This window comes from Salmo salar, chromosome ssa14 (genome assembly GCF_905237065.1).
Source record: "Salmo salar chromosome ssa14, Ssal_v3.1, whole genome shotgun sequence".
Taxonomy (NCBI): Eukaryota; Metazoa; Chordata; class Actinopteri; order Salmoniformes; family Salmonidae; genus Salmo; species Salmo salar.
Window position 1 is genome coordinate 37244721 of NC_059455.1, and position 18139 is coordinate 37262859.

At 43.0% G+C, this 18139-nt stretch overlaps 1 protein-coding gene and 1 pseudogene across 2 annotated transcripts; one reads left to right on the forward strand and one right to left on the reverse strand.

Moving 5' to 3' along the window:
• Positions 1–276: 276 nt before the first annotated feature.
• On the reverse strand, positions 277–9251 carry metap1d (methionyl aminopeptidase type 1D (mitochondrial)). Of its 2 annotated transcripts, XR_001320502.2 has the most exons (10): positions 8995–9251; positions 7872–8032; positions 7316–7465; positions 6963–7154; positions 6718–6881; positions 6456–6553; positions 6140–6187; positions 5386–5464; positions 5115–5269; positions 277–1696 (listed from the first exon to the last, which is right to left on the reverse strand). XR_001320502.2 is itself a non-coding variant. In XM_014140898.2 (9 exons), the coding sequence occupies exons 1-9, from the start codon at positions 9032–9034 to the stop codon at positions 5170–5172; spliced, it is 1032 nt and encodes a 343-aa protein (XP_013996373.1). In that variant the 5' UTR covers positions 9035–9251; the 3' UTR covers positions 4958–5169. The 2 variants fall into 2 exon arrangements, 1 of the variants encoding a protein (XP_013996373.1); XM_014140898.2 differs by lacking the exon at positions 277–1696 and having other exon boundaries at positions 4958–5269.
• Positions 9252–10607: 1356 nt separating this feature from the next.
• On the forward strand, positions 10608–10726 carry LOC123726931 (uncharacterized; annotated as a pseudogene).
• Positions 10727–18139: the final 7413 nt, after the last annotated feature.

Below are 18139 nucleotides of genomic sequence, written 5' to 3' on the forward strand. Positions count from 1 at the left end.
CCTCAAAGTGGAGTTATTTTACACAACAATGTACTATAGGGATACTGTAAATATACTGTATGGATTGTCTATAACAGTTCAAAGCAAAACTTTCACATCACACCCAGTCAGCTCTCCTTTGATCAAATATTGAATAGGTAATTCATTATCAAATACTTCATTATCAAATACATACAAAAGGATGAAGAATGCATCAACTGCCTCTCAACTATTCCAGGAATTCTTGGTGTTTCTTGATAACTGTAAACCTTGATTTGAAAAGTCATTTTATGATTCATGATTTTATTCAGATCCCATTAGCTGTTGAAGAAGCAGCAGCTACTCTTCCTGGGTCTACACAAAACATGAAATAATACTGAACACCAATAGACAAGAACAGCAACTCAAATGTAAAAACTAAGAACACTACGACCAAACAACAATACAACTAAAGTATCTAACGTTTCATAATTAAATATTCCCATTGAGGCATCAGTGTGGCTTACATTACTTTGACAATGTAATAGCAGCAAATGTTATGTTTGTGTTCATCTACCTCCTAAACAACACACTGTAGCGACAGCCAGAGCTGGGTTTGAACCAGCGACCCTGCGGAAATATAGCTAGTGCACTACCACAAATGCCATAAAGCTCCTGACATGTTGGTAAAGGGCCTTGGCTTATATGCATACAGGGATACTGTTATTACTAAGGCTACAGGATGTACATACATAGCAGTGCAAGGCCATCTAGTGGCCTTGCACAGAAAAAAAAAAAAAAAAAAATGTATGAAATTGTATGAAATGTATGCATTCACCACTGTAAGTCGCTCTGGATAAGAGCGTCTGCTAAATGACTAAAATGTAAAATGTAAAAAATGTTATCAAGTACAGTAAAATGCCCCCCCATGACTCAACACTAATGTGAAGTAAAGGAAATGGAGGGGTCCATATTGATAGTGTTGATATGGACAGGTGATGATATATTCATGGTGCGCTTTCAACTAACCTGTGTTTTCAGATAAAGGCAGATGAAGGAGAGGAAGCAACTTCAGACTATTGAGACACAGCCTAGCCTATACCCCACTTGCAGCTGCTGCTGTGGTCTGAAGATCATGATTTATATTTACAGTGGAGTCGGAGGTAAGCCTTAATGCGTGGTGGGCACACATAGACAGTGTAAATATACCCTCAGTCATCTCAGTCAGCCTTAATGGTTGTTTTGCTCGCCTGTGTGGGTGAGCACTGGCGCCGTCGGTAATTATGAAGTGTGTAAGGTGGAGTAGACTATTGGTATGTGTCTGCCGGGTTGTAGCAACATCACACAAAGACCCCCAGATGGCGCCATCACCTCTCGCTGATCCGAAGGTGAGTGCGAGCAGAGAGCGCACTGAGGGCGAAACAAATATCCAAAAGCTTACAACATTCTTTGCAAGTGAAAAAGTTATAACAAAAAAAACGACAAAAGATATAAAACCTTTGTCATAATAATAGATTGTATAATAAGGGTATTGAATCATGATAACATGAAATGGTAATAAGGTGTACAAGGCGTCACACGAAGTCACAGTCAAGGGGATTTTTCTTTGGCTTCTTGCCCACCCATCAGTCTCCTGGTTCACGTCACACCAGACCGTCGCATCCAGAGGAGCAGACACCTGAAGCTTCAGTCATTCCATGTCTTGAATACGAGATGACACCACTCCAACATATCTAGGCTATGGAGTAGATACAGATAAACAGTTTATTTATTGACAACTCTCATAATAACAGTGGGCTATTTGATCATAATTTGCCACGTGTAGGCAATCATTGGAGACTTAGACAGTGGATAATTATCTTGGAAAACTACTTTTTGAATAGAATGGAATAGAAATATTATCCTAAAAGACTCAATTTAGGCAGTTATTTGCAGATGTGCATAGCGTTATGGTGCCATAACTGGAGTTTTACAGACTGCTGACACAGCTATGCAATCAACTCAGACTACCTCGATTCACTACGCCATGCACGAATCACAGGAATCTCAAATCTTACCGATTTCAAGGGCTACAGGATGCAACTTCTTCCCTAACCAACCAACCGGACACTGCTCAGATCAGCCGCACGGCCAGCTGAAGTTTGACTCTCATTCTTTTCTGGAATATAATGGGAATAACGGTCTCTACAGTCCCGGGATGTATGAGTTTGGGTTCCCCGCCTCTTACGGTTGTTACGGATCTTATATGGGCTCTTCACCTCACACCACGGACACAGGTGGGTAACATTATCACAGTATTTCACTATTTGTTGATTCGAATGTGGCTGTGCCCTTGATCATTGAATGCCACTATTTGTCTGCTCCTAAATATGGACCGAGGTAAAAGTAGTTTGATATTGGATATTTGGTGGATATTGTGTTTTATTTCATCAATAGCTATTGAACCAAGCGTGCCACGACTATGAATATGTTATATTCTGAATCAGGGAAGGATAGACAAAAATCCACGGCTTTATACAAATAAAAAGCGGATTTTTCTCCATCCTCCCCCGATTCGGAATATATAATTTTCATAGTCATGGCACGCTTTGTGTAAGAGCTAAAAAGTATAATAAAAAAGTATAATAATTTGAACAAAAGAAAAAGAGGTGGATTTCTGTCCATCCTCCCTGATGAAGAATACACTGAGTGTACAAAACATTAGGAGCACCTGCTCTTTCCATGACACTGACTGACCAGATGAATCCAGGTGAAAACTATAATCCCTTATTGATGTCAGTTGTTAAATCCACTTTAATCAGTGTAGATGAAGGGGAAGAGACAGGTTAAAGAAGGATATTTAAGCCTTGAGATAATGGAGACATGGATTGTGTGCATGTGCCATTCAGAGGGTGAATGGGCAAGACAAAAGATTGAAGTGCCTTTGAACAAGGTATGGTAGTAGGTGCCAGGCTCACCGGTTTGAGTGTGTCAACAACTGCAACGCTGCTGTGTTTTTCGTGCTCAACAGTTTCCTGTGTGTATCAAGAATGGTCCACCACCCAAAGGACATCCAGCCAACTTGACTCAAGTGTGGGAAGCATTGGAGTCAACATGGGCCAGCATCCCTGTGGAACACTTTCTACACCTTGTAGTCCATTCCCTAACGAAGTGAGGCTGGTCTGAGGGCAAAAGAGAGTGCCACATAATTTTCATAGTGATGGCATGCTTTGTGTAAGAGACACTGAAGATTGAAAGCCCCCCCCCCAAAAAAGAAAATCCCCATGGCATGCTTGGTCCAATAGCTATAGACGAGAGAAAACAGAATATCCACAGAATATCCAATATAAAACGAATTTTATCTTGGTTAAATGTGTATGTATCAATTATGTGCAGTTATGCAAATCCAGATGTGTAAGCAAACTGTAATAATCTCCTTTTATAACTAACCCATCATTTCCCTATCATTTGGTAATTTCTGTACTTTTCAGAAACATTGTGTTGGCTCTTTATGCCAGGTTTTGTTTTTAATCATAGTACAGGATACATTGTGTTAATCAATGATAGTCCTACTATTAATGGTCATACACATTTTCTCAGAGAAAGAGGAGAAGGAGCCAGAAGTCCGAATGGTAAAGGGAAAACAAAAGAAAGTCCGGAAGCCCAGAACCATCTACTCCAGCCTGCAGCTGTGCGCGCTCCAGTGCAGATTCCGAACGAGGCAGTATCTGGCGCTACCTGAGCGTGCGGAGCTGGCCGCTTCACTGGGACTCACGCAGACACAGGTGTGCCATGTTCATTTTCTGACCATGATGGACTTCAATGATAATCATTTATGATTTAAAATAGTATTATTTTCATTATATGCTAAATGCATTTCATATGTACAGTAAGTGCATTGTATTGTATACAAGTGCGCTACACTTTCTGCCAAGAGGTCTGGAGTTGTAAGGCACTTGTCTGGAGGTAGCAGTGGGCTTGTATGACGGGAATTTCAAACACCACCCATACTTTCTCTCCCAGGTGAAGATTTGGTTCCAGAACCGTCGCTCAAAGTTGAAGAAGCTATGTAGAAACGGCCAGATGCCACCAGAACAGCCGGAGACTCCATGTGACTCCCCTAGGTCCAGCAGCTCTTCTCATGCTACAACGGTGCACTGGGCCCCCCATGGGATTACCGAGACAGGAGGCTCAAGCAATGAGCAGAACTGTATCCCTCCAAGCACCCCATCCTTTTACAGTAACTACTCTTGGTACTCAGCAACAGACTCTGTGGCACTCTCCCAGCAGAGTCCAGTACTATATCAACCACCGAATCCTTCAGTTGATGTGGGTACAATTTATTGATATACAGGACTAAAGATACTGAAAACCTGCTGATGGGAAAATCTATGTGTGGACTCTGCTTTCACCTGGCAGGAATATGAGCAATTTTTATTTAGCAGATAAACAGTTTATGACCAGTTTATTTCAATGAATTCCTGTGTGTTTGAGAATAACATTGATATTGAATATTGTGTAATAAATGTGCCATATTGTACTTATGACAAGAATGTGGCCTAAGGAACTTAAAAGGCATCGCTTCAATAGAATTAGTGGAAATAACTAGAGCACGGTATCTAATTGGTCTAGAGGAAAAACTAAATAAGTTACTAACAACGTAGAGCTGGAGGTTGATGTGATTAGAGACTATTAGTAGGGCTGAATACATCACGCATGCAGCCAAACAACGCAGCATCAATAACATCAAGTCATGACATAATCAGCCCAGAGGACGTATGATACTCTGCAAACCTTGCAGTCCTAACAACGTTAACACAAGATAATCTTATGATGCCGTCAGTCAGAGAGAAGAATGTGCTCCCCAGATTAGAATTCATTTGATTTCCTGAAACATAAAGTCAAATGTGTTATAGCAACATTGCAATGACCACATATTGTTTCCTAATATTTTGTCAGACACAAAAGTGAAAGGTAAATTATGATATGCTAATGATTCAAAGACAGACACTGTTTCTAATTAAAAGTGAACTAAAGCTTTATTTAAATAATAAAACATATTTTCTACACAAAGTCATACAAAATAATGCACTAGTGCAGTCTCATTTGAGTCATTATCAATGCCCAGTTTCCTAGTCTCTCTTTGGTACTAACCCTGGGTCAGTTTGGTGTTTTACCTCTTCATAGATGTTGATGTGACTGGGGTGTGAACAGCTGATCTGAAAACAGGGATTAGACTCCTATTGGCGATGGCTCATCCTCCTTGGGTAGTTTGGTGAGAATATCCACACCGTCAGAGGTGATGACTACTGTGTGTTCAAACTGGGCTGACCTGACACACACACACACACACACACACACATACACATACAGGTTAAGCCGGGGTATCAGTGACACTTTGTGCTATAACCCTTTATGTCAGTCGTATGTAGGCTGTAAGTGGCCTACCTCTTGTCGTCTGCAGACACTGCTGTCCATTTGTCCTTCAGGATTCTGAACTCTGACGATCCTTCCATCAATATGGGCTCTGCATACACAGATTTAACGTTAAAGGGATACTTTGCGGTTTTGGCACAATGACTGGAAGTCTATGGGTATCTGCTAGCATGCTAGTAGATACCCATATAGTTCCAGTCATTGCGCTAACACTAGTTAGCATTGGCTCGAGAAACTACCTCTAACTTCCTTGTAGAGACATAATAACTGTATTCATGAGTTCATCTGACTCTGGGGAAGTAGATAAAGGGCCTCATTGGGGCGGCAGGTAGCCTAGTGGTTAGAGTGTTGGACTTGTAACCGAAAGGTTGCAAGATCGAATCCCCGAGCTGACAAGGTAAAAATCGGTCTTTCTGCCCCTGAACAAGGCAGTTAACCCACTGTTCCTAGGCCCTCATTGAAAATAAGAATGTGTTCTTAACTGACTTGCCTAGTTAAATAAATAAAGGTGAAATAAGGCAAAATCTCTTTAACACACCTGCAGCTAGATACACACACTCCTATTCATCATAAGATGCAAAATTCATCAGACTGACTTTATGTCTGTATTTTGAAAGTTATATATCTTCAAACTTGACTGCTGACAAGCTAAACATTTTGGGGCTATATCAACATTGGACTAATGAAACAAATACCCAAACATTGTTTTAGGGTGGAGTTTTCCTTTAACATACACATACACTGACAGACAGGACATGTAACTGACCTATAGTGAAAGTCATCCCTTCATCCATGGTCATATCATTGGCATTAGCTGTCAGATAAATGAGAAAGTGATATTTAGGTCCAATATACTGTAGGTAGGGTTGCAAAATTCCTGGAACTTTCAATAAATTCCCCAGTTTTGCAGAAATCCGGGATGGAGGAGTCTGGGTTTCCTGCTTATTCCTACAACTGGGATTTCAGGAAAACCAGAGGAAAACCATGAAAAGTTCCTGTAATTTTGCAACCCTAACTCTAGGTAATGGTGAATGAGTGGACCATATAAAACTGTAGGATTGCTGTGAGATACCAACTCTTACCATGGTGCCAGATCTCAGGATGGCAATGGAAGTAGGAGCCTATGCCATGCCCAATGAAGTAGGGACACACATGGAAACCATTGGAATGGGCTATTTCACTGTAGGAGGAAGAGAGGGCCAGTAGATTATACAAAACAACAAAGGGGTTGTGTGTGTGTGTGTGTGTGTGTGTGTGTGTGTGTGTGTGTGTGTGTGTGTGTGTGTGTGTGTGTGTGTGTGTGTGTGTGTGTGTGTGTGTGTGTGTGTGTGTGTGTGTGTGTACCTGATAGTGTTACCTATAACACACAGTGGAGCCCCAGGTTTACAGGCAGCAATGGCCTCATCTCTACACTTCCTGGCTGTCTTCACTAGCTTTCGCCCCATCTCGTCCACACAGCCAATCAGGAACGTCTCTGAAGTGTCACCATGGTAACCCTCCAGATAGACCTGATGAAGGGATTGGGGGGGTAAGGAATGTGGAACGGTGGATGTGCCCGTGTGTGTATGTGAAGGGGGGGTAAAACTCACAGTCACATCAACGTTGATAATGTCTCCATCTTGCAGTTGCCGGGTGTCAGGTATGCCATGGCAGACCACATTATTGACAGAGGTGCAGACTGATTTGGGGAACCCCCCATATCTCAGGGGGGAGGGGTACGCGTTGTGACGAATCGTCTCCTGGTGGACGATGAAATCTATCTCATCTGTCATCATGCCAATCTGGGGGTCAGAGGTAAAAGCTATGACGTTATTAACTTGGAATGTCAGCAAACAGACAGACACACTCTCTTACTCTCTATAACACACACACACACACACACACACACACACACACACACACACACACACACACACACACACACACACACACACACACACACCTTGAGACTGCGTCCTGCCAGCAGAAGTATTTGTCTGGCTAGCTGGCAGGCTCTGGTCAGGCCCTGGATCTGCTCCTGGTCTTTGATCTCTATGTAGTCTGGCCAGTCTGGGACCTGACCACTGTTCACATAGTCAGGCCTCAGGATGTGCTACAGACAGACAAAGAAAGAGAGTGAGAGACAGAAAGGGAGAGCGAGGGAGAAATAGAGATGAAGAGAGAGAAGGAGGGGGAAGAGTGAGATGGAGAAAGGGGGGGGGGAAAGAGGGCAGAGGACAGTCATTTTATTGTATCACAAGGGCCGTGTTTGAGAGCATCAAAACTGTGATATATCATGGGTAAATTGTGATTGACTGACTGATCTACAAATCATATTGAGTGGTTATTCATGATGCAAAGTGATTTGTAGATCAGTCAGTCTCGACTCGCCTTTTAAGTCAGCTGCAATGTTGAACGCGCCCAATGTATGAGGTAAGTGATCCATTGTAACTTGGGCAGTGACTGGCAGAGCGAGATATGTGATGCATTGTGGGATATTGAGTACATACTGTACCTACCTTGGGGACTGGGTAGGCTGGTCTGACGACAGCCGGTCTGACTACACTGTGAGAGCTCTTCCACTTCCTCCAGAAGAACTGCCGGTGCTGCTGGGATTGGACACCCCAGGGTGAGCCACACCCCCACAGACCACACACCCTCTGGAGGAAACCCCCCAATCCTGGAAAGAGACAGACACACATACAGATAATCAGACTGAAAAGGAAACGAAACACCTAAATTGCCAATATGAAAATTGCTAAACAGTATATCACTTTTTTACTTTAAACCCACTCACACAGCTCTCCTCCAGTACATGACCACCTAATAGTACTGCTTGTGGGTCTTTGTGGAGTATTCCAGTGGTACACTCCCACCAATTACAGAGCGAAGATAATGTTATTAGCCAATAAGGTTTAATGTAGTCAAAATATAACTATGACACACCAGACATCTATATGGCTCTGGACTACAGACAGTCATTCCATTATAGACTCTCTGAGAGGGTTCTAATAGAAAGTAATATCTTTAAATATTAACTCATCCACTCATGGTCTGCCAGCAGCTTAACTAATTGATCAGTCACATGTGAAAATCAGTTGACTTTGACACTGATTGATTTGACTTAATATGACATGTAAATGCCTATATTAATCAACTCAAAGCAAATTGAGACATTTGCACATGTCAGCTTTGCCCAGAAACTGATCTAAGGATAGTACATCTGTTTTCCACCCTAATGGCAAAGGTTAGGATTGGGGGAAGAGTACTAATCCTAGATCTTTCGTCATGGGCCACTTCTACAAGGTGCAGACACGACAGGCGCCCCACGTTTGTTTACATCCGCCAAAGACAGCACCCACCTGACAGGCCGTCAAGCCTGCTAGTCCCATAGGTCTAAAGTCTATCCAAATGAGACATGTAGTTTTATTTCAATTACACAACTGCCAGTATAAATTACAGCTGTCAACCTCACGTTATGAAATACGCGTCCTCTGATCAGTGTAATAGTGCTTCTCAGAGGTTGTCATCTTTTTATTTGAAGTTCTATCAGAAGCATTGTTTTCATATCGCTCATTCGCCATCTTCGGATCAACATATGTTGGTGGTTATCTGATTATTAACTTATTCGCGAATTCTTACCTGCTCTTGATAGAAGTTTAGCGCCACTGGGCGCCGCCATATTGTTTGTAGTGGAGGATCACATTACTTTACGTCATGGATTGTATTTGCATAGATTCACTCAGGGCCATAAAATGATGTTCAAGACAAGCACACACACACATTTTCTTTTGGAAATGTCATTTTTTTCAGTCCATCTCCCAGTCGAATGTATTGACCAATCAAATATTGAATGTCTTACGAGAGAAATACGAGCTATTCCTTCTTCTTCTTCGAGGAGGTTTAATGGCGGTTGGCATCCAACAAATGTAGCATTACCGCCACCTACTGGACTGGAGTAAAAGCCCCTTATACCTTGCTTGAATTTTTTATTTTTTTAAAGAAATAATACAAATACCCTACCATCTAATACTACACTCACAAAAAAAATTCTGGCCTACAGCCTGAAAGGATGGGACACCCCCACTTAACACACCCTGTAACTCTTCTGATGTCAAATCTCGCACACACGAATACCTCAAATACCTCTTTGCAGCTGCCACCACAACCTCTCTTTTCTGCGACTTACGCTCCATCCCTGCAGTACAGTTGATAACCATTACTATAAATGTAAAAAATCCAATCTTACTGAAACATATATCACTTGTTGGTTTATCCCTCTGTACTGGTACAGATATATTACTCCTCTCAGTATCCCTCCCTCTTGATCCATCTTCCTCTACTTTCTTCACTGCCTCAGCATATGACAACTTCTGCGCTACTCTAACCGTGGAAACCTCAACCTGCCTCTCTCACACGGGACATTTCTGATCCCCTGCCCCATGGGCACCCCTGCAATACCACTACTTTCCCCAATGCTACAAATTCCTTTGTCTCATGACTTTCTGCACACTTCTCACACCTAGGAACCTCCCTCCTACATACTGCTGCCACATGCCCATAAGTGTGACACCTGTAACAACGTAATGTATTTGGCACAAAGCTCATACAGGATAACTTATATATCCTAACATCCCTTTGTTGGGCAAAGACTCAACATCAAAACTCAAAAGAACAGACAATGACTCTTCAGTTTTCACCCGCCCTGAAACCACAAATGAATCAGCCAGAAGGCAAGGGTCCATTTTTTTTCTAAAACTTCACTCCTACTGTCAGAGACTCATCTTTATCCTGACCCTCAGTGCAAGCCTCAGGCTCCAAGAACTTCACCACACCTACCACCTCCGATACTTTGCCCTCATTCACTTCCATTTCTCCTCCTGTCTTAAACTCACTCTGCTTACACGTTCTACCATTCTTCTTTAACAAACCATCTCCCTTTTTTCCGCCATTTTTAATCAACTCAAGCTCATCCTCTTCCTCTCTCTCTCTCTTAGACCTCCTCTGCCTCTCTTTTTTCCTACACTCCTCTGTATTCCAAGTATAAGTATCCTTACAATAATACTGCATTTCTCCTGACATACTTCTTGTTCTTGCCTTGTCAAGGGACGCTATTTAACCGGCTGTCACAATCTCCGTACAATCAGCACGAACCCCTCGGGATGTAGCGCTCAACAGTGCATCCCACTTGTAAAGCCTACAATCTATTCCAGAGGCTCATCAGCTTTTTATAGAGCGCAAAAGCACGTTCCTTCGCTTACGGCCATACCAGCCTGAATACGCCCAATCTCGTCCGATGTCAGAAGCTTAACAGGGTCGGGCCTGGTAAATACTTGGATTGGAGACTGCCTGGGAATTCCAGGTGCTGTAAGGTTTTTGTCCAGTAGGGTGTACTGGTCTCTGGTATTATAAAGGAGCAACTGATGAGCCTTTTATTCATAACAGTAAAAATATGATGATGTTGGTCTGTCCTGCTGATGTCAAAACCAAAAATGATTGGTAATTTAGGATATAATTACCAGTGAGGATATCAATTTAGGGTTCAAACAGCAGAATCAACACCTCAGTATCAGGTCACCATGTGAGTTGGTGAGCACCAATAGCAGGCCTACTTGTCACATATTGCTTTATCCTCTTTAGTGAGTTAGCAAAACTCACCAACAAGCATTTTCTTTTTAAATGTTGTTTATTGGGATTATATAGCCTACACATAAATCACATTTTCCCTAACATTTGACAGATAATAATAAAAACTGTTCAGTAAAACAATAATTTTCACCCTTTATCATCATTCAGATAAATAAGATCCATTAAACTAACCCCCAAGGGCCTTCAACCACTATTAGACTACTACTACACAGGATCTTGGTCAGTATAGGCCTACAGAGGACAGTATTTCCCTCTATAGCAGTCAGCACAAACATTAGTTACAATTTGTAACACATAGACAAGACCAACTAGAAGTGTACAATGAGAATGTGGGCCAACAACCCTGTTCTTCTCACTTACAGACACCTCGACAAGGTTAGAAAGACACCACTAGTTCTACTGACAATATCTTTTTTTTTCTACTGGCAATTACTCATGTCAAATATTGGCCTCGCCTTCCAAAATCCTGTTTATTTTACTTACCTCCCCAGGCTTAGGAACTACTGAGAAAAGCTTTGGTTTCTGAGGATAGTCAAACATTAAACTGCATGCTGTGTAGCAGAAAACAATTTGTAAAGTGCTCAACCAAAGAAAAAGCATCTCAGCTGTGCTCTTTTTTGGATGTGTGTGTGTGTGTGTGTGTGTGTGTGTGTGTGTGTGTGTGTGTGTGTGTGTGTGTGTGTGTGTGTGTGTGTGTGTGTGTGTGTGTGTGTGTGTGTGTGTGTGTGTGTGTGTGTGTGTGTGTGTGTGTGTGTGTGTGTGTGTGACTGTTTGACCTTACAAACATTGCCTGAAGACCATTATCAACAATACTCTGGATGTTTGTCAGCAGGAAACCTGTATAGCCTCCTATTCTACAGTCTCTGCCAAGAGGTCTAGATCTAGAACTTTATGGCACAGGAGAGAGAGAGAGAGAGAGAGAGAGAGAGAGAGAGAAGGGCGGTCGCTACATATGAGGACATCGATATCTCAACTTACTGTTGAGAGTTATAACAGTAGAATACACAAGGTGCAATTTCAGACTTGGTTGTGCATCAAAAGCTTTCCACTTATTACATGTCACTCACTGACGGTCACTCAGTTATCCCATGTCAGTAGTTAGTCTAGCCAGCTATCTAAACTTATAGTAATCATGTTTGAATTACCGACTGGGCATGCATGGCACATGCAGGAAATTCACTTTAAAACTCCCCCCCAAAAAATGTCTGCTAACAGATCACTAAACTCAGACCCTAGCTATGGCCTTGAGAGAGAGAGATGGACTCAAATGGGAAATATATACAAGAAAATATACTTTTTCCAAACACATAGTGTACAAACTCTAGTGTCCAAATAACCAGCGTGTCCTAGACCTTTTGTCTGAGGACCAACTAGGGTCACCCAGCCACATAATAATTCACACAGGCACAAACAACTTCAGAATACAGCAGGAAAGGGTGGCCACAGCACTCAAGGGAGTGACTGAAAAAGCTTCTTCTACTTTCCCCAATGCACAAGTGGTTATTCCACCCTGCTACCATACAGCGGGTAAACGCAAGTATTTCCCATGACCGTGCCTCAAAACCAAATGTTTTTCTGGCCCACCACCCCACCCTGGACTTGAACAGCCTCTATTACCAGGTCCACCTATACAACGCAGCAGTGTCCACCTTCGCCAGGACTCTAAAGGACATCGCCCTCAACCACAGCCCCAACACCTCACACAGGAGCAACAGATCAATAGATACCCCGCCCAGACCAGCGAGACACTGTCCCAGACCAGCGAGACACTCTCCCAGACCAGTGAGACACTGTCCCAGACCAGCGAGACACTGTCCCAGACCAGTGAGACACTCTCCCAGACCAGCGAGACACTGTCCCAGACCTGCGAGACACTGTCCCAGACCTGCGAGACACTGTCCCTGACCAGCGAGACACTGTCCCAGACCAGCGAGATACTGTCCCAGACCAGCGAGACACTCTCCCAGACCAGCGAGACACTGTCCCAGACCAGCGAGACACTGTCCCAGACCAGTGAGACACTCTCCCAGACCAGCGAGACACTGTCCCAGACCTGCGAGACACTGTCCCAGACCTGCGAGACACTGTCCCAGACCAGCGAGACACTGTCCCAGACCAGCGAGACACTGTCCCAGACCTGCGAGACAATCTCCCAGACCAGTGAGACACAGACCAGCGAGACACTCTCCCAGACCAGCGAGACACTGTCCCAGACCAGCGAGACACTGTCCCAGACCAGCGAGACACTGTCCCAGACCAGCGAGACACTCTCCCAGACCAGCGAGAAACTCTCCCAGACCAGCGAGACACTGTCCCAGACCAGCGAGACACTGTCCCAGACCAGCGAGACACTGTCCCAGACCTGCGAGACCCCCCCCTAAGACGTACACATAGAGGACCCACGCCGAGAGGACCTACAGTATCAGTCAAAAGTTTGGACACAAAGTTTGGACAAAAACAAGGGGTTTTCTTTATTTTTACTATTTTCTACATGTAGAATAATAGTGAATACATCAAAACTATGAAATAACACATATGGAATCATGTATTAACCCAAAAAGTGTTAAACAAATCAAAATGTATTTTATATTTCATATTCTTTAAAGCAGCCACCCTTTGCCTTGATGACAGCTTTGCACACTCTTAGAATTCTCTCAACCAGCTTCATGAGGAAGCTCCTGGAATGCATTTCAATTAACAGGTGTGCCTTGTTAAAATGATTTATTTCCTTCTTAATCCGTTTGAGCCAATCAGTTATGTTGTGACAAGGTAAGGGTTGTATACAGAAGATAGCCCTATTTGGTAAAAGATCAAGTCCATTTTATGGCAAGAACAGCTCAAATAAGCAAAGAGAAAACGACAGTTGATCATTACTTTAAGATATAAAGGTCAGTCAATACGGAACATTTCAAGAACTTTTCAAGTTTCTTCAAGTGCAGTCTCAAAAACCATCAAGTGCTGTGATGAAACTGGCTCTCATGCGGAGCGCCACAGGAAAGGATGACCCAGAGTTACTTCTGCTGCAGAGTATACGTTCATTAGAGTTAACTCCACCTCAGATTGCAGCGCAAATAAATGTTTCGCAGAGTTCAAGTAACTGACCCATCTCAACATCAACTGTTCAGAGGAGACTGCATGAATCAGGCCTTCATGGTCGAATTGCTGCAAAGAAACCACTACTAAAGGACACCAAGAAGAAGAAGAGACTTGCTTGGGCCAAGAAACACGAACAATGGACATTAGACCGGTGGAAATTAGTTCTTTGGTCTGATGAGTCCAATTTTGAGATTTTTGTTTCCAACAGCAGCAGTCTTTGTGAGATGCAGAGTAGGTGAGCGGATGATCTCCGCATGTGTGGTTCCCACCGTGAAGCATGGAAGAGGAGGTGTGATGGTGCTTTGCTGGTGACACTGTCTGTGATTTATTTCGAATTCAAGGCACACTTAACCAGCATGGCTACCACAGCATTCTGCATCGATATGTCATCCCATCTGGTTTGCGCTTAGTGGGACTATCATTTGTTCAACAGGACAGTGGCCCAACACACCACCAGGATGTGTAAGGGCTATTTGACCAAGAAGGAGAGGGATGGAGTGCTGCATCAGATGACCTGGTCTCCACAATCACCCGCCCTCAACCCAATTGAGATGGTTTGGAATGAGTTGGACTGCAAACTGATGGAAAAGCAGCTAACAAGTGCTCAGCATATGTGGGAACTCCTTCAAGACTGTTGGAAAAGCATTCCAGGTGAAGCTGGTTGAGAGAATGTCAAGAGTGTGCAAAGCTGTCATCAAAGCAAAGGGTGGCTACTTTGAAGAATCTCAAATATAAATTATTAGATTTGTTTAACCTGTTGGGGGTAGGGGGCAGTATTGAGACGGCCGGATAAAAAAACGTACCCGATTTAATCTGGTTACTACTCCTGCCCAGAAACTAGAATATGCATATAATTATTGGCTTTGGATAGAAAACACCCTAAAGTTTCTAAAACTGTTTGAATGGTGTCTGTGAGTATAACAGAACTCATATGGCAGGCAAAAACCTGAGAAGATTCCTTACAGGAAGTGACCTCACTGACAAGATCTTGTTCTTCTTGTCTCTGTTTATTGAAGACTGAGGATCTTTACTGTAACGTGACACTTCCTAAGGCTCCCATAGGCTCTCAGAGCCCGGGAAAAAGCTGAATTATATCGAGGCAGCCCCAGGCTGAAACACATTTGCGCGTTTGGCAAGTGGCCGATCAGAGGACAATGGGCTTAGGCGCATGCACGAGTCGACCACGTGCTTTATTTTCTTTCGTCTTTTTACCTAAACGCAGATTCCCGGTCGGAATATTATCGCTTTTTTACGAGAAAAATGGCATAAAAATTTATTTTAAACAGCGGTTGACATGCTTCGAAGTACGGTAATGGAATATTTTTGTCACGAAATGCGCCGTGCTCGTCACCCTTCTTTACCATTCGGATAGTGTCTTGAATGCACGAACAAAACGCCGCTATTTGGATATAACAATGGATTATTTGGGACCAAACCAACATTTGTTATTGAAGTAGAAGTCCTGGGAGTGCATTCTGACGAAGAACACCAAAGGTAATAACATTTTTCTTATAGTAAATCTGACTTTGGTGAGTGCTAAACTTGCTGGGTGTCTAAATAGCTAGCCCTGTGATGCCGGGCTATCTACTGAGAATATTGCAAAATGTGCTTTCACCGAAAAGCTATTTTAAAATCGGACATATCGAGTGCATAGAGGAGTTCTGTATCTATAATTCTTAAAATAATTGTTATGCTTTTTGTGAACGTTTATCGTGAGTAATTTAGTAAATTTTTAGTAAATTCACCGGAAGTTTGCGCGGGGTATGCTAGTTCTGAACGTCACATGCTAATGTAAAAAGCTGGTTTTTGATATAAATATGAACTTGATTGAACAAAACATGCATGTATTGTATAACATAATGTCCTAGGTGTGTCATCTGATGAAGATCATCAAAGGTTAGTGCTGCATTTAGCTGTCTTCTGGGTTTTTGTGACATTATATGCTAGCTTGAAAAATGGGTGTCTGATTATTTCTGGCTGGGTACTCTGCTGACATAATCTAATGTTTTGCTTTCGTTGTAAAGCCTTTTTGAAATCGGACAGTGTGGTTAGATTAACGAGAGTCTTGTCTTCAAAATGGTGTAAAATAGTCATATGTTTGAGAAATTGAAGTAATAGCATTTCTAAGGTATTTGAATAACGCGCCACAGGATTCCACTGGCTGTTACGTAGGTGGGACGATTTCGTCCCGCCGACCCTAGAGAGGTTAACACTGTTTTGGTTACTACATGATTCCATATGTGTTATTACAGTAGTTTTGATGTCTTCACTATTATTCTACAATGTAGAAAATAGTAAAAATAAAGAAAAACTCTTGAATGAGTAGGTGTGTCCAAACTTTTGACTGGTACTGTACATCCAGACCACAGCACCACCAGCCACATCCACACGTCCACCCCAAACAATCAATACCCCCACCCAAAGCAACCATGCCCACACCCCATATAGGCCCTCTCAGGTCAGACCTATGCCCCTCCTGCCCACCCCATGCCGCCCACTCCTGCAAAGAGGGCCTCAACATGAAAGTCACACATACGGTCAGGCCGTGAGCAGGTAAACAGGCCCAAACCCCACTCTTACACTAGCCCAAGCCAATGGCATGTACCAGATGCTCAGCAGGCTCTGCTCACACTTACTAGTCTGAGGCCAAACCACACAAAAACAACACTAGACACAATGAAACACATAGCTTTCACAATTGCATCCTGGAATATACAAGGTCTGAGGTCAACTGCCTTCGGGCTAAAGAGCAGGAACCCAGACTTCATCAAATAAATTGGATATACAGACATTGTCATCCTACAAGAAACATGGTATAAATGAGATGGACCCACTGGTTGCCCTCTAGGTTACAGAGAGCTGGTAGTCCCATCCAACAAACTACCAGGTGTGAAACAGGGAAGCGACTCAGGGGGTATGCTAATTTGATATAGAGCAGACCTAACCCACTCTATTAAATTAGTCAAAACAGGAATATTTTACATCTGGCTAGAAATTAATAAGGTAATTATCTCAATAGAGAAAAATGTCCTCATGTGTGCTACCTATATCCCCCAATAGAATCCCCATACTTTAACGATGACAGCTTATCCATCCTAGAGGGGCATATCAACCATTTCCAGGCCCAGGGACATGTACTAGTCTGTGGCGAACTAAATGCCAGAACTGGACAAGAACCTGACACACTCAGCACACATGGGGTAAACACCTACCTGGAGGTGACAGCATTCCCTCTCCCATGTGCCCCGCTAGACACAACTACGACAACATAACCAACAAAAAAGGGTCACAACTCCTGCAGCTCTGTCAAACGCGGGGTATGTACACAGTCAATGGTAGACTTCGGTAGGCACACCTACGGTAGGCACACCTATAGCTCATCTCTTGGCAGTAGTACTGTAGACTACTTTATCACTGACCTCAACCCAGAGTCTCTTAGAGCGTTCACAGTCAGTCCACTGACAGCCCTATCAGATCACAGCAAAATCACACTACTTGAACAGAACTGAGCTTAATCATGAGGCATCAAAGCCAAACGAACTGAATAATATTAAGAAATGCTATAGATGGAAGGAAAGTAGTATAGAAATCTACCAAAAACAATTAGGCAACAACAAATTCAATCCCTTCTAGACAATTTCTTGGACAAGTGAAGGTGTAATAGTGAAGGTGTAAACTTGACAGTTGTCAGAAGGTGGGTGTAGCTGGTGCATGAAGTCAGGCGCAGGAGACCAGAATGAGTGAGTAACGTACTTTACTCAAAATAAAGGCACAAGGTAACAATACACTTGACCAACAATAACCGGTAATCAATTACACACGGGTGAAAACAGCACCCGTCGAAAACCAGCCATAACGTACCGAATGAACATAGAAACAATCACGCACAAAAACATGGGGGAAACAGAGGGTTAAATACATGAACATGTAATTGGGGAATGAAACCAGGTGTGTAGAAAACAAAGACAAAACAAATGGAAAATGAAAGGTGGATCGGCGATGGCTAGAAGACCGGTGACGTCGACCGCTGAACACCGCCCGA